Source organism: Musa acuminata, chromosome BXJ2-1, assembly GCF_036884655.1.
Source record: "Musa acuminata AAA Group cultivar baxijiao chromosome BXJ2-1, Cavendish_Baxijiao_AAA, whole genome shotgun sequence".
Taxonomy (NCBI): domain Eukaryota; kingdom Viridiplantae; phylum Streptophyta; class Magnoliopsida; order Zingiberales; family Musaceae; genus Musa; species Musa acuminata.
In genome coordinates, this window is record NC_088338.1 from 10,449,329 (window position 1) to 10,474,670 (window position 25,342).

The 25,342-nt window shown below is 35.7% G+C and overlaps 4 protein-coding genes across 7 annotated transcripts; 2 read left to right on the forward strand and 2 right to left on the reverse strand.

The window, feature by feature from the left end:
• Positions 1 to 1,458: 1,458 nt before the first annotated feature.
• On the reverse strand, positions 1,459 to 4,499 carry LOC135598090 (LRR receptor kinase BAK1-like). Its single transcript, XM_065091618.1, has 7 exons — positions 4,190 to 4,499; positions 3,884 to 4,016; positions 3,726 to 3,797; positions 3,196 to 3,339; positions 2,022 to 2,093; positions 1,854 to 1,925; positions 1,459 to 1,759 (listed from the first exon to the last, which is right to left on the reverse strand). Exons 1-7 carry the CDS (start codon positions 4,413 to 4,415, stop codon positions 1,645 to 1,647), a joined length of 834 nt encoding a protein of 277 aa, XP_064947690.1. The 5' UTR covers positions 4,416 to 4,499; the 3' UTR covers positions 1,459 to 1,644.
• Positions 4,500 to 5,981: 1,482 nt separating this feature from the next.
• Positions 5,982 to 11,276, forward strand: LOC135598881 (proline-rich receptor-like protein kinase PERK8). 4 transcript variants are annotated; one of them, XM_065093304.1, is made up of 9 exons: positions 5,982 to 6,425; positions 6,503 to 7,671; positions 7,853 to 8,263; positions 8,392 to 8,478; positions 8,576 to 8,646; positions 8,742 to 8,818; positions 8,913 to 9,060; positions 10,493 to 10,654; positions 10,906 to 11,276. In XM_065093304.1, the coding sequence occupies exons 2-9, from the start codon at positions 6,870 to 6,872 to the stop codon at positions 11,071 to 11,073; spliced, it is 1,926 nt and encodes a 641-aa protein (XP_064949376.1). In that variant the 5' UTR covers positions 5,982 to 6,425; positions 6,503 to 6,869; the 3' UTR covers positions 11,074 to 11,276. The 4 variants fall into 4 exon arrangements, with proteins under 4 accessions (XP_064949376.1, XP_064949378.1, XP_064949377.1 ...); XM_065093306.1 differs by having other exon boundaries at positions 5,982 to 6,420; XM_065093305.1 differs by having other exon boundaries at positions 5,982 to 6,192; positions 6,285 to 7,671.
• A 616-nt stretch (positions 11,277 to 11,892) lies between these two features.
• LOC103997335 (uncharacterized) lies at positions 11,893 to 18,108 on the forward strand. Its single transcript, XM_009418517.3, has 9 exons — positions 11,893 to 12,209; positions 13,939 to 14,092; positions 14,233 to 14,333; positions 15,577 to 15,702; positions 15,830 to 15,950; positions 16,070 to 16,154; positions 17,049 to 17,162; positions 17,248 to 17,287; positions 17,730 to 18,108. The coding sequence occupies exons 1-9, from the start codon at positions 12,033 to 12,035 to the stop codon at positions 17,880 to 17,882; spliced, it is 1,071 nt and encodes a 356-aa protein (XP_009416792.2). The 5' UTR covers positions 11,893 to 12,032; the 3' UTR covers positions 17,883 to 18,108.
• Positions 18,109 to 18,512: 404 nt separating this feature from the next.
• On the reverse strand, positions 18,513 to 19,335 carry LOC135598882 (probable calcium-binding protein CML14). The gene has a single exon (XM_065093309.1). It carries the CDS (start codon positions 19,202 to 19,204, stop codon positions 18,713 to 18,715), a length of 492 nt encoding a protein of 163 aa, XP_064949381.1. The 5' UTR covers positions 19,205 to 19,335; the 3' UTR covers positions 18,513 to 18,712.
• Positions 19,336 to 25,342: the final 6,007 nt, after the last annotated feature.

The window sequence follows — 25,342 nt, forward strand, 5'->3', positions numbered from 1 at the left end:
AAGCCTACTGTTATTGCTAGAAAAGTTCAGCTCATGTCCCTACTTGAGAAATGACAAATTAAGCAATGTAGATTATTACTAAATGCAAATTTGCACTTTAAAGCTAGTCCATAGAAAGATTTTGATGAGAACATTGTGCAGGGATTCAAACTGATAATTTGTCATTTCTTGTACATTTAAGTAGATAATACTATTTTTTTTATTATATTATTCATTTATTTACTTATTTATTTTGTCTCAGATCAGTTATCCTCTTAACGCATAATCTTGACTTCAAGATACTAAATGATTCCATTTTTCGGAAGATTGATATTAATCTTCGTGATGCCAACCATCATTACTATTCTTGATTTTGTTTCACCCTAAGATTAATATTAATCTTCAGATGCAAAGTCTGAACGATGGGTTTGTTTGCGAGTGAAGTCACTTGGCAAAACTCTTAGTTAATCATTATCAATCATGATTCTCAGTAGCTAACCTGAAACAAAGATAATTTAAATACCTTAATTAACTTTTTCTTACCACAATAAGATTTTAAAATTATAGGAATAATATGGATATTAAATATGTAGATTTTTTAGCTTTGCAAGGAAATAGATACAAAAATCATTTTCTAATTGGATCAAGTGGGACCCAATTGTGGGGCCATCAAAAGATAATTTCATATGGTTTTAGTCATCATCAATAAGCATGAGCAATTTCTTCTAGGATTCACATGAATAAGCATGGGATCCTATTAACTTGTTTAGACCAAAAAAAAAAAAAAGAGAGAGAATCTTGACTTAAAACCTAAGATCAGATAGGTGGAGGCTGAAATGTTGGAAGCTTGATGATGGGCTTTACAGCTTACAGAATGGAAATAGGTGCATCTCAACTGCTTAAAGAGTATTCATAAACATGAAGCAAGATCTCAAGTGGTAATGATTGCCCGGCACATGAGTTGGTTCCTTGACGTGAGTAATTTGAGGTGCATCTTTTTAAAGAGAAAAATTGCAATAAGTGGATTTGAATTTTTCTTCATCTTAATCAAAGCTGCTCTTGTACTTATCTTTTTAAAAAGAACAAGTCTTCATGTGATGATAAGGTTGTTCAATTTTTACTTGGATCATCAAGGTTTGAGTCACGGAAAACAACTGCATAGGCCAATCCTTCTCGGATCTTACATTGGTTTGAGCATCCTGCTTTGAGCAGTTTTTTCTATTTTCAGAAAACAAAAATGTCTGACAGGTAGAAAGGTCTTAAAATTTGCCAATTTCAACTCCTGCAATCAAGAAGTTCCGTTCTTACATTCCTAGAAATAATTTAAAGCAAAGAGGTGAAAAAAAAACCAAATGTTAGGAGACATCATGGAAAATAGCAATTGAAAAGAGATTAATAGGAAATATACAAAAAAAAAAATCATTACAAGTGAAGAACATAAACACAACATACATGCATCTCCATCAAATAATATTCGAGTTTATAATGCAATGGTGCTTTCTTATTTCAGGATAATTTCCAGTTACATGGCACATAAATTTAAATCATTCTAATAGTAGAACCCTTCAGCTTATTCAAGAATAAGCACTTACATATATAACCAGATGAATGCTTTATTAAATGATTCTATAAGAGCACAATCTGGTCAAGCTCTTCATTGCATACTTATGATGACATTGGTGTAGGAGCAACAGCATATGGTGGAAGTGGAGAAAATGCAGGAGCACCCGGGCAAGGCTTTGCAGCAAGAGTACCACATAGTAGAGGATTGTTAGCAAAGCTGCAAAATTATATATAGATGGTAAGTACTTGTTTTATCTTCACAAATTTCTAAAGAAAGTCTTGGATCTTTGTATTGTTTATCAGCAAAGAACCTGTTAGGGGTGAATTGAGCAAAGGAGCCACTTGATGGAACTTCTCCTGATAGGTTGTTGTTTGATAAATCTCTGCATATATATGATAGGTTTTATTGTCCAGAAGATAACAGAATTCACAAAAGAATTATGGTCTAGTCCAAACGCAAAATGCATCGATGAACTTACAGGACTTGGAGGGAGGTGATATAGGTTAAAGAGTATGGAATAGAACCAGAGAGGCTATTGTTGTTTAGCCGACTATCCTTGCGCACAAAAAAAATAGAAAATTAGGAATTATACATTCATAATGTCAGAGGAAAGCGAGAAAAATAATAAAAAGCATGCATTCTTAACATTCAATATGCCATTAACTAAAGATCATAATTAGTTTTAATTATGACCAGAATATACTGATCTTTATTGGATGCATGAAAAACACCTTAGAGTGTGCCGAAACAGAATGATACCAGGTGAACTATTCGTACTAATTTGATCCTGATCGATCTTGGCCTTGGCTGTACTGATCATAATTCAATTCAGCCAATCCATCTTATCTTGGCAATTTCTAACCTTGACTGCTGATACCAAGGATTCAAACATCGAACTGGACCAACCAAATCCGAACAGTATTTACCTATTCTGATACTGATACATGGTATATTGATGTTTAATAAATAGCTAAAATACATCTCAAAATTTGCAGAAACAGATGTTACTAGGTAAAATAAACCTGGTAATTTGACCTTGATTGATCATGGCCTTCGCTGTATATATCAGGACCAGATTCATCTAATCACTCTGATATTGACAATTATTGACCTTGATGGTTGATACTAAGGATGCAATACTGGTACATGGCATATCGACGATACCAAGTTAATTTACTGCACTAATCCAGCATATCACCATAAACATTAGCATTGGGAACATTTGAATTCCCACGGTAAAGGGTAATCATGGAGTAAAACACTCCGATTATTAGAAATAAGTAAAAGTAGTTGCAAAATTCCTTTTTAAGAAAAGAATATGCTGCAGCATTGCATTAACACTATGCCTTTCATTAATTGATAGTTAACTTTCAGATAAATTAGTCTACACTGACAAAGTAAAGAACTTCAATAATATTGGCAGTAGTACCACATCTACTGATAATATAAGCAGAATTTAAATATATACGAGTGATGATCCAGCATACAGGAGATACTTGTTTGATTGTCCTAATTAATTATTGGGAACTGAAAAGAAAATTCAAATGACTTTTTCCTTAATCAAGCATGTGAAGAAATAAAATTTATGGAGCATGAATAAGCAGGAACGAAGAAAATTTATCAGATGAACGAGTCAGAGAATGAGCAAATACAGAAATCGGAGCTTTGAGAGATTCCCCAGAGAGTCAGGTATTGCACCATTGAAATTGTTCGAGTAAAGATCCAAGCTCACAAGGTTGGTTAGATTTCCAAGCACACCAGGTATTACACCACTAAAGTTATTGCCAAAGAGTTCCCTGTCAAGAAACGGTAGATGAAATTGAATTATTCCAAAGAATATAATAAGCAATAGATTTAGTCAATAATATGTTCTTACTCAGTAATCAGAGAAAGCAATCAATTTACATGAACCAAAGTTTCAGAACCGTAATTCCGTGAAACAACATCTCATTCTGTAGGATTCAGAGATCCAAGGTGTGAAACTCTGTGAAGATCAATAGGTTTTTCTATACATGTGGGATGTTTTTATTATGTGTTCTTCATATTGAAATTTCAATCAATAAAAGACAGTTCTCATAAAAATAAAATCTACATATCAAGTACATAAAACTAAATACAACAATGTAACAACTACATTAAGTGTTACTTATATCATAGAAATCAACAAGAGGCATTGACTTACAGGTATTGCAGATTACTAAGTTGACCAAGCTGTGGGACAAGATGACCAGACAATGAGGCATGTCCAAGATCGCTGAAACGAGTTGTGCTTGCATTATGTTTTCTGAAGAAAAAGGATGAACAGAAGAAATGGAATGGTCCAACAAATTGTGTGCTTACATTCTTATAACACTGTTCTCATTGTTACATGTAACATGAAACCATTTGCATGGATTGACATTATCGGGCTCCCAAGTTTGCAGAACATTGTCAGGATCAATGAGGTTGGACTTCAGACTATACAATGCATCAACTGTTGAGGTGGAAACTCCACAATCATTACGAACAAAAACATAAAAACTGTAGTAGAGAAGCGTCAAAGAATCCCAATAAGACGCTGAAGACTACAGTCAACAGTGTGGCGATATTAAGAACATGGAACGGGAGAAAGAGAGAGAGAGAGAGAGAGAGAGAGAGATCATATACCTTCCGTGTTGGAGAGACCGTTGACCTGGGGGTGGAACACCAGCAGCAATAGTAGAATCCGAGAGAGCACCACCTGCTGCTCCGCCTTCGCCATTGCTGCAACTGCGCAACTCTCTCTCTCTCTCTCTCTCTCTCTCTCTCTCTCTCTCGCTTGGTCTTCTACTTCGGCTTTGCCGTTTCCAATAAATAGGAACAGAGTAGCTGATGACAGTTGAATGGAATACATCGTGAATTCAATCCACAAGATGATATCACAAGTATTTGACTACGACAACGGAATCGTGTTAGTCAAACAGTTTGCTTTTCTTCTTCTTCCTCCTTCTCGAACTCTCAATCCAAACTATTTCTGTATCTGCATGGTTGACTAAATGAATTCCTGATCCTTATTCGACTTGTCCAAATTACGCGTAAACTATGGCACATGGGAGAAGAATTCCCCGATTTTTTGAGACTTTCTCCGTAGAAAAAGTTATTTTAGAACTGAATACTTGGTCAGATCTAAAGAAATGGAGGAAGATTTTGCCACGGAGTTGACTTCTAGTCTTCCTTGATGACCAGGGCTGTAAGGGCCTGGCAGGCAGATTACTACTTTGTTCTTCTTGACATGTGGTTCATATCATTGTCGATCCAGCTAGTAGGCATTTGAATCAATTCTAAAGCTCTGGTCAAACCTAATCCTAGAAAATGAGAAGAAAATTAACGAGCATTTGGCAATCCGATCCTCCAATTTCATGGGGCAGTCTAAGCCGCCATTCAGCCTTTGATAGTGTTGCCTTAGATCAAGATTTTACATGTCGGTTTCGGTAATCTCATTGGCAACATCAGTCCAATACGATATTGAGATCCCGAGATGTCTTCAAAGGTATTAATCTTTCTTTTCCGGATGATATGTCAAGACTTGTACAACAATGATTGCTTATGTGTGAGGTTCAGCAATGATTGCATATGAACTGGCAGTGAATCGAGACAGTGAGGCAGTGGACTTTGTCGAAGCCAGCAAGCACCTTCGGATGCTCTCCCTGCTGCTCCAAGATGGACTTCTGCAAGGCATCCAAGATGGATACTTCATAGAGTTTCAGAATATAACTTGTTGAGGATGAGGGGAGAATACGTATCTTAGAAGACTGTGAAGGGACCAGACAAGAATGACATGGCCATGTGAAACAAAGTACAGATTCGGTGTATTCAATCACCATGGAGATGATGAGTTGAAGCAATAAAGATGATAAGAGAATCCAAGCACACAGAAAGGAACATACTTTTAGCTTGCAGGTTTCTGGAGTGGATCATCAGTTCTGAGAGTTAAGAACACATTCGATCAGGAACAAGCTTTGGAATTAATTCTATTTGGTGCCTAAATTTTAGTATATAGACCGATTAATTCACAAATAAAAAAAAAGAACTAATGCTGTGCTCGATTGATTTGCAATCAACTCCTCTTTTTTCTTCTGCTGTGTGATATATGACTCTTTCAAATTGCTTATCAGCAGCTTTTGCAGGAAATAATGAAGAAGAGTGGGGTCTCTCCATCCATCAATGTCAGAACAGATCAGACATACCAGAAACCTGTGGGGATTCTTTGTATTCTTCCATTGAAGTAGCCAAGAAATCCAGTCTTTGCCTTCTCAATGAATCAACAGTAAAGGGTGTTTTGGTATCATGTTATTGTTCACATATAATAGTTGTATTTGTTTCAAATACATATAATTTAAACTGGTGTTTTGGTATCCAAAACGGAGATAAAATTTCCGCTATATGATCTTATCAGGTTCGTCTTCACGCTCGTTAAAGAAAGCTGGCATTGGCGGGGAGAAAGAGGATGCAATAATTTCATCGCCGTAATATAAAAAGCTTCCTCGTCTTGGCTTCCAGCTGGTAATACCTCCAAACGCGGCTTCCGGAACTGCTACCTGCATCTCGCGCTCTCCAAAACTAGTACACTGGGGCGCTGTTGAAGCCCTCCTTCCAATCCAGGGCGAGGAGGAGCCGAAGGATCTGCAAAGGCGGGTTCTTTCTTTTTCTTCCTCCTCTTCCTCGGAGTGGCTTGTTCTTGCGGCGGCGTGGTTTTTACATTGTGAGATTTGGCTTTTTTTAGATCCGGAATATGCACCGACTGGTCTTTGGAGAGAGGACCTTTTAGAAAGGTTGGATCTTGATGAGTTCCGGGGGGGCAGAAACTAGAAATTTTTGGGGAATCTCCCTCATTTTCTTGCTGGAACTGAAATCAAACCGTACGGTGTGGACTTGATCTTTTCGTGACGATTTTCTACGTAAGAGATCGATTTTTGACGAGTTTTTATTTTCTGGCTAAAGTTAGTTGTAGGTTTTGGGCGATTCGCTGTTGCTGCTACAAGTAGGTGTTGAAATCTTTTTGGAACGTGGTGACCTTTAAGCGGACATAGATCTTGAGCATTCAGACTGGTGTAGTCACTTGGTCTCACGATGGAGCAGAGCATTTCCATTGCAGCACCATAAGATTTGGGATGATGATCTCTGATGGGGTGAATTGGTTTAGAGTTTCGCTGATTCTGGTTGTGGGTGTGCGAAGAAATGCTGTTGCATTCATGGAGATATGAAGCTCTGTTGAGTTCGCCAACCTTCGAGAAAGACTCCTAATGGAAATGGTATTGCTGATGCTCTTCTGAGCATTCTTGGTAGAGACCGGAGTTGGTTTGTTGTCATGATGGTGCATTGGAAGAAAGAGATGGAGTCTTTCCACTATGCGTCGCCGCCGCCGCCGCCGCCACCGGATGTCATTCCACCACCACAAACTCAGCCCAGTAGGTATTGCAGCCCATCGCCGACTTGGACCCCGTCGCCTTCTTCCATTGCCGATCCCCCTTCATCCCCTCCCCTGCCGCCACCTCTTCCAACTGCACCACCGCCAGCTTCCGAGCCACCAAGTGCTCCACTTGATGCCTTTTCTCCACCACCAAAAGCCTTGTCGCCGCCACCACCGGAATCCCATCCTCCTCCTCCTCCTCCGTTGTCATCACCTCCACCGCCAGTGCTGCCATTGTCACCTTCACCAGCTGTTATGCCTCCAATATTACCAATCTACTATCAATCGCCACCACCACCACCATCGCATGTACCACCTTTGACTTCATTGGCACCTCCACCTAAAGTGCTCCCACCTTCTCCTTTTCCATCTATTAGCAATTATACTCCACCTTTATCTTCTCCTGTGCCCCATGGAAACCTGCCATCACTACCTTCAGCTACTCCAGTTAAGCCCAACACCACAAAGTCATCCAATCCCACAAAAAATGCAGGTTCCATAAAACGTAGCAGCCACTTCCCGAGAGGCACCATAAGTACTGCTGAATCTGTTGCAACATTTGCTGTTGTAGCAGGTCTTGTGATGCTTACTTTTGTTGGAGCAGCTGTGTGGCTTGTGAAGAAGCGAAAGAAGCCAGTTGAACCTCCTCGACATGGTGGAAATCTTGCTATGGCTTCAACAGTATCTTCACATATGTCAGGTAAGGCCTGAAGTTTCCATTTTATCGACTCAAAAATGAGCATGTGTAAGGGAAAACATGTTATTTACGACTTCAACATTAGATAATCACAAGTTACAAATCTTATGTAACTACAAGAAAATGTCCAATTCCATCCTGGGATCAGCTGTTAGACTAATCAGGTTTTGTCTTTCCTTGTTAGAGTTATCCCGTTCAAGATCTTCATTAAATCCTCTTGTAAGACATGGGTCTGGAGTGAGTTATGGCTTCCCTTACTCAGCACTGGAACCAGGGTTAGGTCACGCAAAATTGTGGTTTACATTGGAGGAGCTATCACTCATTACAAACGACTTTTCAACTCAGAATCTGTTAGGTAGAGGTGGATCTTGTTGTGTATATAAAGGACTCTTACTGGACGGAAGGGAAGTGGCCGTGAAGCAGCTCAAAGTTGATGGTGCACAAGGAGAGCGTGAATTCAAAGCAGAAGTTGAAATTATTAGTCGTGTACACCATCGCCACCTGGTTTCACTTGTAGGATACTGTATATCAGAGAACCAGAGATTGCTTGTCTATGACTATGTGCCCAATAGAACTCTTTATCATCATCTTCATGGTAAGAAATAATCTCTCTCCTATCAGCTACTCATTTTTACAGCCTTACAATAAGTTGCACAAACATCTAGAATCTCCCCATCAAATTGCATATGCAGTGAGCATTCTTAGATGGAGTTGCTTTTGCAGGGAAAGGAAGGCCAGTAATGGAATGGACAATAAGGGTTAAGGTTGCTGCTGGTGCAGCTCGTGGAATAGCATACCTTCATGAAGATTGTAATTTCTCATCCCCTTTCTTGTTGCATAGTACAATTTCTCCTTGAAGAATATGCACTAACATAGCAATTTGGGTCAATTTAATTTTTTCTGTCAGGTCACCCTCGGATAATCCACAGAGATATAAAGTCCTCAAATATTCTTTTAGATTACAACTTTGAAGCTCAGGTTATCCATGACTTGCTTGCTCTGAACATATAGTGTTGCTAATGTTGCCTAAATGTTTTTGTCAAGCTTGTAACTGATTTGTTCTGGTGTATTAGGTTTCTGATTTTGGTCTTGCAAAGTCAGCTATGGATACTAACACACACGTGACCACACGTGTAATGGGAACATTTGGGTAGGTGAACATTATGAAACTTGGATACCTTGTTAACCTATAGACTAGAAGCTCCACTAACACTTGCAGAATTGATGATGTGTTGTTCTTGCAGATACCTAGCTCCAGAGTATGTGAGAAGTGGAAAGTTAACTGCTAAATCTGATGTGTATTCTTTTGGTGTGGTTCTTTTAGAACTTGTTACAGGACGGAAGCCTGTTGATACATCTCAACCTTTGGGAGATGAGAGTCTTGTTGAATGGGTAAACTCTATATCTGCAACATTTCACAATTTTTTGTAGTATCAAGTGCACATTAGCAGTTAGAATACTGCGGCATTCAGTTTGGGAAAGAAACATTCATTATTTCTAAAGCCAGGGCTCTCTTTTCTCTTTGTATGTAATACTACCTAATCTATTTCTTGCACAAATTTGTTTTTACATTTGCAAGAAGTTGTCTTGGTATCTTTGCTGCTTAATAGGACGAGATTTCTCCTCATGTTATACTAGTGCAGGATAATTGTAATCGATGGTTTTCTCTTTGTCGTCTTGTTTTTTATCTTCCTCTAATCCTGAAGTATAACATTTCCTTATTAGCAGTCTTCTACAGAATCTTCTCATCTTGTTATCCACCTCTGTTCCACGTCAGCTGATCATGTTCCTTTGCATATTGGAGCATGCAGCTCTTGCAGTGTTATTAGTTTTCTCAGCTTTCGTTCATTCATAGGCGAGACATAATTATTAATGTTTTGTCTTAATGTATCCTTGCCTAAGTTATAGGGATATAAAAAATGTTGCATACTAAAGTGGTTCACATTCAGTTTTTGAGAAGTGTCACCTGCTTTTGGTGTTGTGGTTGGAGTTGTTTCTCACATTTATATGGAATGAAGAGGAAGAACATGTGAGTTTTCCTAGTGGGTCCAAGTCAAAATGAAAATGGAAAGAACTTTTGTCTGCAGGCTGAGCCATGATCCACGTACTGTTTGGTTGTGGATGACCACGAGAGGATGACACTTAGGAGTATAATACGGTAGACTGTCAACCTCAGGTGTTGTAATGACAGTGGAAAAAGATACAAATTACAATTGTCACACTACATTTCAGGAGATGTAGGAATAAAGTAGGATTCGATAGTGACTATGAGCAGGTATGAAGTGGTTGAGAGCTTCTTCTGTTCAATTTGCTTCCTCATCAGCACATTGAAAACATGTTGAGAGCCTACGTTTCAGACTAGAAGGATAGATATCAAATCTTGTCTACATGTTTCACTAAGAATTTTAGGAGATTGTGATGTTATTTTGTGAGAGTTCCCTTCTATGTTTTTTCTATTTGTAATGATCATTGCAGTATTGGCCTAAACTGCTCATGTGGGCTATAAGGAACCATAAGGTGAAGTTTTGTGCTGTTTTATTCATATAGAGATTTTGCATTCATGTGGTTCATATCTATATATCAACAGTCTGAATTCTGTTTATCATATCTATAACATATGGATCTTATGCTACTAACATGCGATCTTTCTGCCTACATCAAGGGCAGCTGCACATCATTGTAGAAACTATTACTGTGTTAAACCAATCTTTTCCAATCTTCTTTTCGAATTCTATGTTTTGCTGTTGTGCAGCCTGAGATTTTGCATTGAAATTATCTTTAAAACATTTTCAAGATTCTCAATTCAACTGCTATCTTATCTCAGGCTCGACCATTGCTTATTCAAGCACTTGAAAACGAAGATCTTGGAGATCTGCCAGATCCTAGGCTCGATGGAAACTATAACAAAGATGAGATGTTTCGTATGATCGAAGTTGCAGCTGCATGCACTCGTCATTCATCAGATATGAGGCCTCGAATGGGTCAGGTAAGGTCTGATTAGTATAGACAAATAAACTAAGATTGCAGAGATGCTCGCCAAGATAAATAATTGATACACCTATTCTCCAGACAACCTAATTTGACATCCTGCCACTGACAGGGTTGTGCCACTATATGTGGTCTTCCGGTCAGTGAAGATTGTCGTACAGCGAACATATGAAATACGAAAAATACTTATCTCTGTGCTAGAAGAAAAACTGCATACTGATATTTTCTGTAAATTGTGAATGAATTTAGGTGGCCAGAGCTCTCGATGGTTTATCCGATTTAGATATAAACAATGGCATCCAGCCAGGCCATAGTGAAACCTTTAATTCATCTCCACAGTCTGAAGAAATCAGAATATTTCAGAGGATGGGATTCGCCAGCAAGGATTACAGTGGTGATTGCAGTCGAACTAGCTAAACGATTGTTCCCTTTCAATCATTTTCTGTATCAATTTTGTTGTAATTAGATCCAAAACATAATTGTAAAAGTATATATAGTCTCAACCCATTTTTTTTGTTTCATTGAATAAATCCTACATCTTTGTCCTCCTAAACTGCAGGTGGTTCTTTGCATCTGTTGAGACTGTCTTTGTAAAGTCTTCTTCTTAGCAGCAAATTTGCTGTATGCTACACTGACACCAATGTTTGGTGTCAGATGGTTTAAAAGATTTTTTTGCTTCATTGAGCCATTAAATTCTCTACTTGTTAGCTGCCCTGTTCTACATTTGACTTTTTCTGAAATGATCACTGGATACTCTATTAATCTGTAGTAGCAACATTTCTTCGATTGGTGGTTGTATTGCAGACATGTCTAACTGAAATGGCAGTAAGAACTCCATAAGTTGCATGGTTTTCTGTTATCATCTGTAAATCTCCATTCAAGAAAAATGATGCTGGATCTGAGGAGGGTTGTGTAGGACCTTATCTCCATGTTCATCTTTCAATCTCATATATAACTTGTTGGCAAGCTGCAGCAAACATGTAAAGGATTTCAAGTGTTTAGGTACTTGAATTTGAATATGAACTCAACTCGGGTGCCTATTTTTCGAATCGAATCCGTTCACGCCCGATCCGATTAATTGCTGCCACTTCCATGTTTTGGGTCAAAATTTTGATCCAATCGGGTTGGATCCGATCCACTGAGTCACAAATTCGATCCATTACCAGTTCTAATCGGATCTGATCCGTACCCCCGAATAAGATCCGCGACTGCGACGACAAGACCAAAGAGAAGCATCGAATCATTCATCTTCGGTCCTCATCGAAGCCGTCCTCGCCTTCCGTCGATCGTGTCACGCGCATTCCTACCTTATCGAGAAGAGACAGAGAGAGAGAGAGAGAGAGAGAGGGAGGATTTCGGTCTGTGGCTGGCCGACTATGGGAGAGGAGGAGAGGGATCCACAGCGGCTGAAGAGGATCGCGGCGGCGGCGTACGACTACGACAACGATCCCCGATGGGCGGAGTACTACTCCAACATCCTGATCCCGCCTCACATGGCCGCCCGATCCGACGTCGTTGACCACTTCAAGCGCAAGTTCTACCAGCGCTTCATCGTAGGTTTCTTTCCTAGTCTTGTCGTTCGATTTGGTGACCCGCCTCTGTCTTCTGGTGTGGTCTATTAATGCCTAAGATGAGACAAAGATCGCGCGATCCGCGTTCTTGGTCTCGGTTGTGTCAGAAATATATTAGTGTGACAAATTAGGGTTTCGATCATCTTCTTTTTCTTCTCCTGAGCTATGTATGCAAAGAGTTGCATTTTTATTTTTAATATGGACGGATTCTGGTTAATTATTTGTTATCTTATGAAACATTTCGTTTTACAACTTGTAGTAGTTTTCTTTTGATCATTAGCATTCGCTTTTGCTGAGGTGCAGCTTAGTTCTTTGTGCAGCTATTTCTTCCTGGTTCTTTTCCTGGGGAACTGAATTGGTACTCTGCTAATTTTCTTAGGAATTTGTGCTTTTGAAAGTCGATCATTAGCTTCTTTTCTTGCTCGAACCCAGCAAGTTCCTATTTAGGGTTTAGCTTTTTTTTTTTTTTTTGTCGTCTTCTAATACGTTCAGTACTTGTTATTCTACCTCGAGCTTTTTGTGAATTTATTGATTTTACTCAGATTTGATGTTGCTCAATTTTGGCTATTGTCATTAATAATGGATCATTTCATTCTCATGGTCATATGGATCTGTTGGCTTTTCGATTTCAATGCTGCCTTCGTGGGGTTTTTGATAGAGATCAAGTTCCTGATAGCTATTTCGGCAGTTTATGCTCAGTCTTTTGGTCTCCATATGGAAGGAAGGATGTGATTTTGTTGATGTGGTTTACAATTCATTTCTTTGATTGATTGAGGTGCTGATATACGCTCTGCCTCGTCCTTTCTTCCTCATTCATTTGATAGTTAAAACTCTTCCCTTTCTCTGCCCTATCCTTTTCTTTCTTGACAGCTAGCATAAACTCACACCACACTTACACATGCATACATGCACAGTCAACAATGGGGAGAGCCAGATAGAGATCTAGAAACCGGGATCACTCTCATAACACTTCATGCATGCACAGTCAGCACTGGGGAGAGCCAGCCAGATCTAGATGCCAAGAATAATGTTCCACATTCATGCCGCTTCCAATGTACCAACCTGCATAATTGGCATCTGGCCTTGACAACTCTTACCCTTCCATTTCCAAGCAACCTGCCCCCTTGGGACTAATGCTAGAAGCATACATATCTCTCGTTGTGTGCCTATTCAGGTGATCCTTCAGTGTCCACTGCTTGTTGCACTTATACCTGTTCTATGCCTCATCCTTCATTCTGAAATGTGGTGTTTCAAGTTCTAACTATAAGGAATCGGTGGTTTGGATCGGATTTATGACCACTTTTTAATGGATTCCAAAACTGGTTGGCATCTTGGTTGTCTGCTGGTTATTAACATAGTTTTTTTACTTTTTCTAAAGTTAGATTGGATATGAATTGGCACATCCATTCCGAATCTGGTATATTTACAGAGATAGTGCATACTGGTGTTCTTGGGGATTAAAAAATCTAATTTTAGTCAAATGATTGAGTTTTCCACAATGGAACACTACTTGTATTAATTGATGGTATTCTATAATCTGATATATCAAATCTATATTTGGTAATCTTGGCTTAACTAAAGCTACTTTTCAAGTACCCTGGTTTTGATGGCTTGTAGTTTCTTCCAAAAGCAGCTGATGTTTCTAGATGTCGCCAAAAAGGTCCTTCTACATTTTGCTTTTACATGTTCTGATATTATAATTAACTTCTAGGATCCTGATCTTGTTGTGGAGACTATGTCTTCAACTAGTTCTTCTCAGTCATCCCGAGCATCAGACAGACCTTCATCACAACCAACACAGTCTTCAAGAGCATCAGACAGACCATCACAGTCAACTGCTCGAAATGTGAGGCCACAGAATTCAGGTGGATTGAAACTTAAAACCTTTCCATTGCTTATATTATAACTAATATGCTGCCATAGAAGTTCAAAGTTTTTACAAAAGAACTTTAAGATTCCTTTTGGAAAAGAAGAACTATACCTTTGAACTTGACATTTTTTGCAGGGTCTGGTAGTGGTAGTACGGGAACAGCTGCGTCAGTGGGTGGGAATGCTAATCCTTTGAGGCTGGATCAACGATCTATACATTTTGCTGTCAATGCTTGGGTATGTAAAACATTTCCTCTCGTGTTTCTTTATACGTAAAATATAGTGTCCTAGTACTGTTCAATTGCCAGGAATAGGTAGGTTTGTTTCCAGTTTTTTATGCTTGATTGTATGTCTGTATGTCTAGAACTGATAGGTTGGGCCCTTGGAGCAAATATCTTGAGGGAATCTGATATTTATTACTTTGTTATTTATATCCTTTGATTTTTGTAGTTGAATATATCATTGCTGTTTAATAACCTAACAAAGCTTGTTATTGATGATATCACCTCATCTTAAGAGAAAATGGCCTCAAATAAATTAAAAAAAACAAGTTGAAAGAACCAGACTATGGAATTGATCATTGAATCTAAAATTCAGTTGATCAGAGTTTCTCTGATATTAGGATGGAAAAATATGTCCTATGTAAAAAAAAAAAGAAACGCACATTAGGGGTACCAGATGATAGGCATACTGCCTATGATCTCCAGTTTCAATCATCAAAACTGGATGGTAAGCCAATTTGGTAGTGTTACAAGGTGGTAACCCTGATTCAGGCTGGATTTGGCAAACTTGCCCTATTCAGGTCGCATATTTGGTTGGATCAACGTTTACCGGTCCGATTGGTTTCTATTTTCTTACTTTCAACTACTGCAAATTTTGTTCCTTTTTTTCCCTTAATATTATATTTCTGCTTTTGCTGCTCATATGTTCTTTAGGAGGTATTGGTCTGACTTTCCTATGTTTTATGATGTTTGGACACTTAGGGATGCACCAATGTCCCAGCATGTATTTCAGTCCATGGGGCTCAACTGTATCATTTAAGAGATATTAGATAGAAAATATGTACATTGACTTGCATGTCTGTAAAAATGCTTTTGAGACTATGCCATGGACACTGAAGGTATCTTCCATATAGGATGAAAACCTTGAGTTCTTTTACAGATTTCATGTTTATCACAGAAGCTGGTAACAGCCATCTAATTCTGTAGAAATTCTTGGGGCTCTTAAAACAACTATCTTAACCTTTGTCCTGTACATTTGTTTGTCAAATTGTCCTTGCAGTCACTTGGTTTATATAAACGCAAATTTGTGCTTATCTGTGGAAATGCTGTTGCCACCATGGTGGGTGCACGCATGTATCACAAATGTCTTAGTGTGTATGACTTAGTGCTTGTGCTTATTTGTATTTATATTTTTTCCCTTGAAGTTGCTTGCTGCATTTTTCTGCCCATCTTTTATAAACTGATGTATCTTATATTAGGTACTAGTGGTTGCGGTGCTTGGGATGCTTCCAGTTGCTTCAAGAAATCTTTCAAACAAGGCATATCGTTTGTCCTTGCTGGGTACTGCATGTTCCTCAGTTTATTCAGTGTACAGTCTCTATGGGGTGAGTTCTAGATAATAGTCATTGCAAATAAAGACTTACAGAGTTTTAAGTTAGTTGTATTGGTTAAGCATGGTAATTTATACTTTATAATTGCAGATTTATCCTGTATTTTTTTTTCTCTTCACAGAAACCAAGGGCATGGAACCTCCCTGCTATTCAAACATGGGTTCAGACAGTGGTTGGAGGGAAGGATTTTATCCATTTGATATATTGTATCACACTTGTTACACTGCAGCTACGTTTTAAGTGTGAGTTATTTTTTAATATGTTGTTGTTTTGGAACTTCCTAACCTCAAACCACTAATATTTGAGGCATTGTTATATTGTGTTGTTGATTAGTATCCTGTGATGCCAATTTGTGCTGCAGTTGCTCTCATTCCTGTGTTTTGTTGGGCTCTTGACCATGTGGCCAGATTCCTAAGGTGTAATTTTGCACGCTCATCTTTATACAGGTAATTGAGCTTAACTTTCATGTAACAATTACTTACAGGCGACAATCTTAACAAATTTTGTACAGAAACAAAGTTAATATAACTATCCAATATAGAATTATATGTTCTGTAAATGATCCATCACTACTTCATGATTGCTGAGAGCAACTTTGTCATGTTCACCATTGGTTTTTGATTTTGTCATTTAGTTGTATAATTTAGTGTGAGACTGAACATTCAATGCCGGGTATTAAGGGCATCACTGAACATGGATTATATTTGTACTGGATGGAAACTCATGTCATGTCTGTATCCTGTTCATAAGAGATGTATATTAGTTGATATAGGGGGCTCACAAGTTCATCAGTATACTTTCATCAGATAGTATTAGGGACAATCTTCCTTATTGTGTGGTTAAGTATCTGCTGTATGCAAAGCTCTAGTATAAACTTAGTTTCCAATTAGATAATATATATGCCAAGCATATTTTAGTTTGTCTGGGCATTATTAATGATGTCAGTCCAAAGGATACCGAAGGTGTTTTGGCTGTGACATCTCCAGTGGCTTGGTTATTTTTAAGCTTTGTCCGGAGCTATTTTCTTGGTATGTAGTGGGTGTCTATTGAATGAGCTTGTAGTTTTATTAAAGTTTATAATGTGGCGGTGCAAATTATTGTTATTCTTGTGCATCATTCTGATTCTGACATGCCATATTTACTTAAAATTTGTTTCAAAATTCGTCATTATTGATCACAAGTCTGGTAATTTGATTCGTCGTTATGATCTTTATATCAGATACAAAATAATGTGCATCTTTTATTGTTTGATTAAGATTTGTGAGGTGCTTTACTTGCTTCTTGAGAACGAATGATAAAGAGTAATCAACTGAAGTAATGGTTACACATTTGATGCACAGGAAATACATGGAGGAACCTTGTTTGTGGGTAGAGGCAAAAGGAACGACATTGAATATTCTCAGTTCGAATGCCGAGATTGGAATGGGCTTTCTTCTAATCATATCTCTATTCTCGTCAGTCAATCTACATCATTCTGTTGTTTCCGTGTTTCATCTTCTCAAATTCTGATCTTTAGAATTTCTAATTTTGCTGATGCAGGTGGCAGCGCAACATAATACAGACATTCATATACTGGCAGGTTAGTTCTGTTGGCTATGAACACACACAACCAATATCACATTTATATTTAGTCATTACCTGGAGGTAGCTCAAATGCTAACACCTTTACACGTTAAACAAGCGAGACCTCATTTAGAACTGTGATCAATTTTCCTAAGGAAAATGCTATGGACAGGTGAGCAACTGCCATATCTTAGTATCAATTGCTGTGATTGTTTGTTTCATTGGTACATCTTTCCAATGTGGGTTGTATTCAAGCATCCAGAAAAAGAGGAGTCTCTACTGATACTAGGGAAGGAAATAGATATTTACTTAATCCATTTTCACCTTCAACCAACTCTTGCAGAGAATTAAATAAGAAACTTTGCATCCCTGTCTTCCGAGTAGAAGTCATTTAAATTTTGTAGATTATTGTCATTGTTGTTGACTATTTCTCTGCTCCTCCTTGATGGTTGATGCAGCTGCTGAAGGTGATGTACCATGTTCCAGTAACTGCTGGTTATCACCAGAGCGCATGGGCCAGGATCGGTCGTACTGTGAATCCGTATATCTACCGCTATGCTCCTTTCCTAAACAGCCCGATCTCCGCAGTCCAGAGATGGTGGTTTAGGTAAGAAGGAAGAGGAACATGAAATGGCCATGAACGGGAAGGATTTTGTTGTCAGTCAATCTCAAAATGTTGCTTTCAGTGGACAAATAGTAAAAACTTTCAAGAACCCATTTTGTGATCTTCTACCATCTGATCTCTGTGTTATAATCAATCAACTTTTATCAAAGTATGGATCCTTTCAACTTTCCACTTGAATTTATTATATATAATGCTGTTTGTTTTTTCTTTTCTTTCCTTTTTCTGTTCCCAGTGATGCCATTGTAGAATGCTGAGCTCTGTTCCCAGATCAAATTGGGCTCATCTCACTTTAAGACTCTTGCTCTTTTTGTTCCAGAGGAAGAAGAAACAGTATTATTTTAGTTGGAATCTGACATGAAGGTCATAAGAGGTGGCCATGGCATGTGGCCAGTTGCCATGCAGCTGTCTTTACACCACCACAAGTCGTAAATTAGCACACCAAGAAATTTCTTCTGACCTTATCATGTTACAGGAGCACATGCGTCCTGAGCTCTTCCCCCACCACGTCCAACCAAGCATGAACACACCGACAAGCAGATGATGGACATGAAGAAATGCCAACGGTTGAAGGAGATCGGAAGAGAACCATGAAGAAGATGAACAGAGGACACGGACATGAACGCAAACACTCTCTTGATCAGATGGTGCAGTGGCACAAATTTAGCTTGAAGAATGCTGAACTCCGTTCCAACATCATCTTCTGTACATTTATTGGATTCAGATCCATTTGTAGCTCCAGACCAAAAAAGAGGTAAAAACGGAGACCGCCAAAACCGACAAATTGGTGAACAGGCAACGAACGAGTTCCGATCATCATTATGATGCCACGAGGGTTAGGCCGAGGAACTCGGCGGCGGACTTGGCCATGACGGTGGCGAACTCCTCGAAGCTGATGACGCCGTCGCCGTCGGTGTCGGCCTGCCGCATCATCTCGGTGAGCTCGAGAAAGGTGAGCGGTTGGCCCATGCGCGCCATCGACCGTGCCAGTTCCGCCGCCGAGATGTACCCGTTTCCGTCCCGGTCGAACGACCGGAAGACCTCCAGGAGCTGCTCCTGGTTGACGAAGGCTTGCTCGGTCATGACGGGCGCGAGCGCGACGGCCAGCTCGTCGAACTCCACCGATCCGTTGCCGTTGGCGTCCATGTTGGCCAGCAGCGCGTGGATCTGGTCGCCGGTGGGCTTGAGGCCCAGGGAACGGAGCAGGGCGGCGAGCTCCAGGTGCGTCAGGCTGCCGTCCCGGTCCATGTCGAATCGGTCGAATATGTCCCGCAGCTGCTTCCGATGCTCGCCATGCAGCCCACGACCCATCGATGTCGTCACTCGTCAAGCGATACCAACGACGAAGCCCCTGGTAGCGTCGGACGTCGTGAAGGATCGGAAGGAGGAGGAAAGGTGGCTGTTTTGGGTGGTTTGTTTGAGGCTGATAGGGCATTTGAGGTGGGGCGGACGCTGTTTTAAGGCTGGTTTTTTATATCCAAGAGCAAGAGAGTGAGTTGGAGAACGCGTTAATGGCTCGTTCAGTGTGGAGGCGTGGGAGATGAAAGCGATGGATAGAGAGGACAGGGCAATGCATTCTTTATGTCCTATTAATGGATGGCGGTGGTCAAGCTGTAAACATAAAATTTTAATCGTACATTTTATATATAAAAAAATTTTAATGTCAGATTTTAAAGTTAAATAATAATAAATTAAAAATTTTAGTCATACCTTTCCATATCATTCTGAAAAATTTTATAAAATGAAATAATCAATTCAATCAGCAAATATAAAGATAAAGATTTACTGAATAAATAAGATTTTTATTCTTTTTTTTTTTCTATTTTTCATAGTTGCAATGGTGAAAGAAGATTGAGAATAGATCTCGTATATAGTCCTAAGAGGTCCTTTCTATTTATATAAACGATAGTATATTATCTAAAATAAGTAATCAAGAAAGTCCTATCATTTTCTAAAGAATTATACGGATTTTTTTTCTATTGGTTGAGAATCATAGAATTTAATCAAATCTATAATATATCTTGTGTAATTAAATAAAATCATATAATCTAACTTTTTACCTCTTGATCCGTTAATTAGTGAGATATAAAAATTTTAAAAATAAAATACAATTTTATTTAAGAAAAACCATTTTACCTAATTAGATTTTTAAAATTTTTTAAAAATATTTTATACATGATCATAAATTTTTAAAATTAAATCAATAGGTCCAATAAATATAATAATACTTCTTTAGGTCCAATGAGTCATAACGATTGTATATCATTAATATCATTCCCTTTTCTATATGCTATAATACTATTAGTCTTTCCTAATTTAATCCATAGTAACTTGTATAATTAGCCTGGTTAAGATAATTCTATTATTATATTTAGTTATAATATGCATAAATGTACATATAAATATGATAACAAAAATAAATAATTTTAATCAAATAAGTAAAGAAAAATCAATAATAATATCCACTTAAACATGCATCATCATAGAGATTTTTATAAATTTTATTTTTAATATTATTTAAATATTTTATGATGTCAAATCTTAGTAAATGGATCAATAATCATCAACATAGTCTTTAAGTTCCTAATTAACAATTGTTGTTTCTAGATTCTTTCTTAATTGGAATCATTAGAGTATTTGTTATTCTTAGAGAAAAAACTATTACGTTATTATTACAAAATATCTTTAGTAACCTGACAATTGAGTTGACCATATCAAATCTTAAGATAAAATTTTATAGCCATGAAGTTTAATTTATGACCTTAAACCAAGCTACAAATTTTTTATTATCAATAATATAATAAATAATTATTTTATACTTTTTCAAGAAATTATCCCTCATGCTAACATGAATATAAATCTTGAAATGGACTCTACTTTAAGGTAATTTATAAAATCAACATATGAATATTCTATCACTTCAAGCTGATCTGTATGTAATTTTTTATTTATTACAGATGTCACATTAATTTTATTATAATTTTTTAATATTTCATTCCTAATTTGTTTTAGTATCTATCTAATATTATAATTATAAAATTGATATTTGGTATAGTATAAGTTTAAGCATAATAAACATTCAATTATACACGTATAAGAAATATCTTTCATTTGATTCATTTCTAGATCATTTTAATGATATTAGTTTTAACTAAATTTTTGACCTTTAGTTATAGGTGTATTATTAGTAGAATAAAACTACATACTAAATCTCTTCAAGACTTAGTCAATATATTCTTGAGATAGTTCTAGTAATCTTTGATATTTATCTCTAAATATCTCAATATTAATAACACAAGTTATCTCATTCATATCAATCATCTTAAAACTTTTAGTGAGAAACATCTTAGTTTCGTATAATAAACCAAGACCATTACTAGCAAATAAAATATTATCCACATATAAGATTAATATAATAAACTTATTTTTACTTACTTTCAAATATATATACTGATAAATAATATGTTTCTTAAATCTGAAGAAAGTAATGGTATCATAAAATTTTATATATCATTATCTGAAAGCTTCTTTAAGGTCGTAAATAGATTTTCTAAATTTGTAACCCCAACTTTCCTTTTACTTCTCTACAAACCCTTCAAGTATTCTATGTAGATTTTCTAATCTAGATTCTCATTTAAAAATATTATTTTATATAAATCAAGATTATAATGAGCTATTAATATTATGATGATCCTCAACAAATTCTTTTTAGAAACTAGAGAAAAGGTATCATTAAAGTCAATGTCTTTTTTTTTAGAAAACCCTTTCATCATAAGTCCAGTTTTATATCGTTCGGTATTACCCTTTACTCATATGTTTTTTTTAAAGATCTATTTATAATTGACTCTTTTACGGTTGATAGTTGTTGGACAATTCAATAAGTTCCTAGACACTATTCAAATCTATCGATTTTATTTTTTTTAGTGCATTATACCACCTTTTAGAATCATTATTTTTTAAAAATGATAAAGGGTTCATTTTGATTTGTATGTCACAATATAATTATTGTAGATATATCATATAATTATCAAAAATGATAAATCATGTTTCTTTTATAATCTTTTCATAAATATGGTTGTTCTACAAGATCATTAGTGATGATATGAACATCATGTGGGAGTTTATCAATATTATTTTATTATTCACCCTCATCAATTAGTACAGTAATTTGAAGAATAATATTTCTCGAATATGAAATAATAAAAAAGTATCAACCTTTATCTCCTATATATTAAAATTAATTTTTAATATTTTTACTCTAATTAATTTTATCATTTTTTAAAAATCTTACATTATCATAATCTACTATTCTCATTGATTAAGGCAACAAATTCTATATCTCTTAAAATTTTCTAGATAATCAATAAAATACTTAAAAATAATTTTTGGATCTAGTTTCTTTTTATATAGATTGAAAACTCTTATCTCTATAAGACAGGCTCAAATATGTAAATGTTTTAAACAAGATTTTATACTAGTCTATAACTCAAATGAAGTTAATAGAATCAATTTACTAGAATCCTATTTAAGATATACATAGTTGTCATAAGAGCTTTATCTCACATCAACTTGAGTATTAAGTAATAATTCATTATGGTCCTAATCATATTTATAAGAGTATAATTGTATCTTTTAGTAATATCATTTTATTGTGTCACTTATAGTACGATGGTACACTAAGTATAAATAATCTGCCTTTATAAAAATCTAGCAAAAGGATTAGGATTATGACTTTATTCATCATATCTATTATAAAATTTACCACCGTTATTAGATTTGATAACTTAAATTTTTTTTATCTAATTATCTCTCAATTATATATATATATATATATATATATATATATATATATATATATATATATATATATATATATATATATATATATATATATATATCAAGAGTATCAACAACCTAAGACTTTTTATGTATTAGATATTATAATCATATCTTGATATATCATTTATAATCAAATATCTCTCTCTATTGAAAGAGTAAATATGAAGTGGTATGTAGATATCAATTTCAATAATCTCAATAAGTTCTTTGGTATTTTTCTTTATGTACTTAGGTTTTTCTTTTTATACAATATATGCAAACATCACATCAATAAAATCTAAATCTTTTAAAATAATATTATTTATTAATTCATAAATTCTTTCTTATAGATATGCATCATTAAAACTACGTTTTAATCCAATATTTAATTACAAGGCCACCAATATCTTTGAAACTTAAGATTTAAATTAATTATGTATAAACCATCATATAAAATTTTAGAATCAATTTTTATTCAATCATAAAATATATTGAGTTTACCATCATTAATAGAATGATAATATCCTAATTTATTAATTCTAAATAGAAAAACTAAAATTTTAAAAATAGTAGAAATATAATATGTGTTCGCACAATCTACCATATGAGCCATCTCTTGACTTAGGCAATAAGTTTCCACTACTATCACTTTTCTTTCAGATGATTTTCCGTAATAACGAATCTTTCATATTTTTTTGGTTTTCAAGTTCAAAAAATCTTTGAATATTATTGGTAACATAAATCAAAGTACCATAATCAATTCATCAACTATTAGAATAAACCTCTATAATATTTGATTTGAAATGTTAAGTTTATACAATTCTTTTTTAATCAAGTCTAACGTAGTCATTTTTCATATGTCATCTATTACCACAAAAAAAGTACTTTAATTTGATGATTTTCTTTTCATTAGTTTGTTTAATATTTTCAGACCCGATAAATTTATTTGGTGAATAATGTTTTAATATGTTTTTCTTGTTATTAACTCCTTGAGTAGTAGTCAAAATATTATGAGATTTTTTATCTTAACCTTAATTCATTCTAAATACATATACTAGCCAGCACATTCAAGTTATATTTATCCTAATTTATATTATAGTATATCTTAAATAGGCTAAAGTAAGGAAAAATAGTAAATTTATTTGGTGAATAATGTTTTAATATTTTTTTCTTGTTATTAACTCCTTGAGTAGTAGTCAAAATATTATGAGATTTTTTATCTTAACATTAATTCATTCTAAATACACATACTAGCCAGCACATTCAAGTTATATTTATCCTAATTTATATTATAGTATATCTTAAATAGGCTAAACTAAGGAAAAATAGAACTAAAAATAAATTATATGAGGAAAAACTCATCCACATTCAGTTCTATCGTTCATAGATCCTCCACACGAAAAACCTACATTGCCCATAAGTAGGTGATTAGGGCGAATGTGATAAATAACTAGATCGGTAATACTCTTTCGCAAGTGAAGGGTGCTCACAAACAAATATTGATATAAAATAGATCTAATATATTTTTATGATCTAAATTATTTGATTTCAAAATAACTGGAAACAATTATAGGCATAAAATTTTAATCATGCTTCTATTATCTAAAAAACTTAATGTCAAGAATTGAAATCAAATAATAATAGATCAAATATTAAATATGCATATCTTTCTATACCATTCTAAGAAACTTTAATAGATTCGAGAACGTACTTTGTAATCTAATTAGCAAACAACAATAACACAAATCTATAACTTGAACTAAACTCTCATTTTTTACTCTTCTTATCCTTCGTAAGACTATTATAAGCGATGGAATAGGGATCAAGAGAGATTGATATAGATATTATATCGTATATAGCTCATTAGAGGTATTATCTATCTATAGACGAGAGCAAAAAGTTTATGATAAGTAATTATGAGAGTCTCTCTTATTGGTTAATATGTTATCAATGTTATCTCCTAATGAATGTTAAATTTTTTTCTATTCGCTTATAATCATAATAAGAATCTAATCAAATTTATAATATATTTTTCTTGATTAAATAGGACCATGTATATTATTTATGGTGAATGTATTTATACATAGAGAGAGAGAAAGGGAGGGTGAATTGACTTATTTTTAGAAGAACCGATTTGGTCAACTTGATTGGAAGAATATTTTATTATAGATTCATGAACTTGATGAGATAGAAATTAATTGACCGATTTGTGCTGAGGGCTTCTATGGTCTATATGAATATTTTGGCTTGAGTGTGCTGTCTTATGAGGGTTTTCTTGTTGTTATCCTTGTGGTCTAAAGATGCCTCTCTTGCACTGTACCTAATAATAGGGAATCATAGTAGTGTTAGTGTTGTTGCATGCTTCTTTCTGGTGTTCCTGGTATTGTCCACGCTTGTTTTGGTTTTCTTTGCCACCATTGTTGTTAGGGATTTCGGATGTAGGTCTTTTTACAGATTCAGCAAGTCATCCATCTTTGTTTTTTCTTTGGATGGATGGATAGCTTGCAGTGCTGTGTTTATTATTTGTTTCTCATGACTTGTAGCTGTTGTCATGATCTTTATGGGATAGATAGAACACTACAACAAAATATATTTCCATCTGAGATTCTTATATGTGTGCTATTCCTGCAG

Coding starts and splice junctions, on each gene's coding strand:
- LOC135598090 (XM_065091618.1), bottom strand. CDS start 4,415: ATGTATTCCATTCAACTGTCATCAGCTACTCTGTTCCTATTTATTGGA. Junction 2,094..3,195: donor CTCTCAAAGCTCCGATTTCT/GTATTTGCTCAT, acceptor GCGCAAGGATAG/TCGGCTAAACAACAATAGCC. Junction 1,760..1,853: donor GCTCAATTCACCCCTAACAG/GTTCTTTGCTGA, acceptor ATAATTTTGCAG/CTTTGCTAACAATCCTCTAC.
- LOC135598881 (XM_065093304.1), top strand. CDS start 6,870: ATGATGGTGCATTGGAAGAAAGAGATGGAGTCTTTCCACTATGCGTCG. Junction 8,264..8,391: donor TCTTTATCATCATCTTCATG/GTAAGAAATAAT, acceptor TTGCTTTTGCAG/GGAAAGGAAGGCCAGTAATG. Junction 10,655..10,905: donor TGAGGCCTCGAATGGGTCAG/GTAAGGTCTGAT, acceptor GAATGAATTTAG/GTGGCCAGAGCTCTCGATGG.
- LOC103997335 (XM_009418517.3), top strand. CDS start 12,033: ATGGGAGAGGAGGAGAGGGATCCACAGCGGCTGAAGAGGATCGCGGCG. Junction 12,210..13,938: donor AGTTCTACCAGCGCTTCATC/GTAGGTTTCTTT, acceptor ATTAACTTCTAG/GATCCTGATCTTGTTGTGGA. Junction 16,155..17,048: donor GCACGCTCATCTTTATACAG/GTAATTGAGCTT, acceptor TTTGATGCACAG/GAAATACATGGAGGAACCTT.
- LOC135598882 (XM_065093309.1), bottom strand. CDS start 19,204: ATGGGTCGTGGGCTGCATGGCGAGCATCGGAAGCAGCTGCGGGACATA.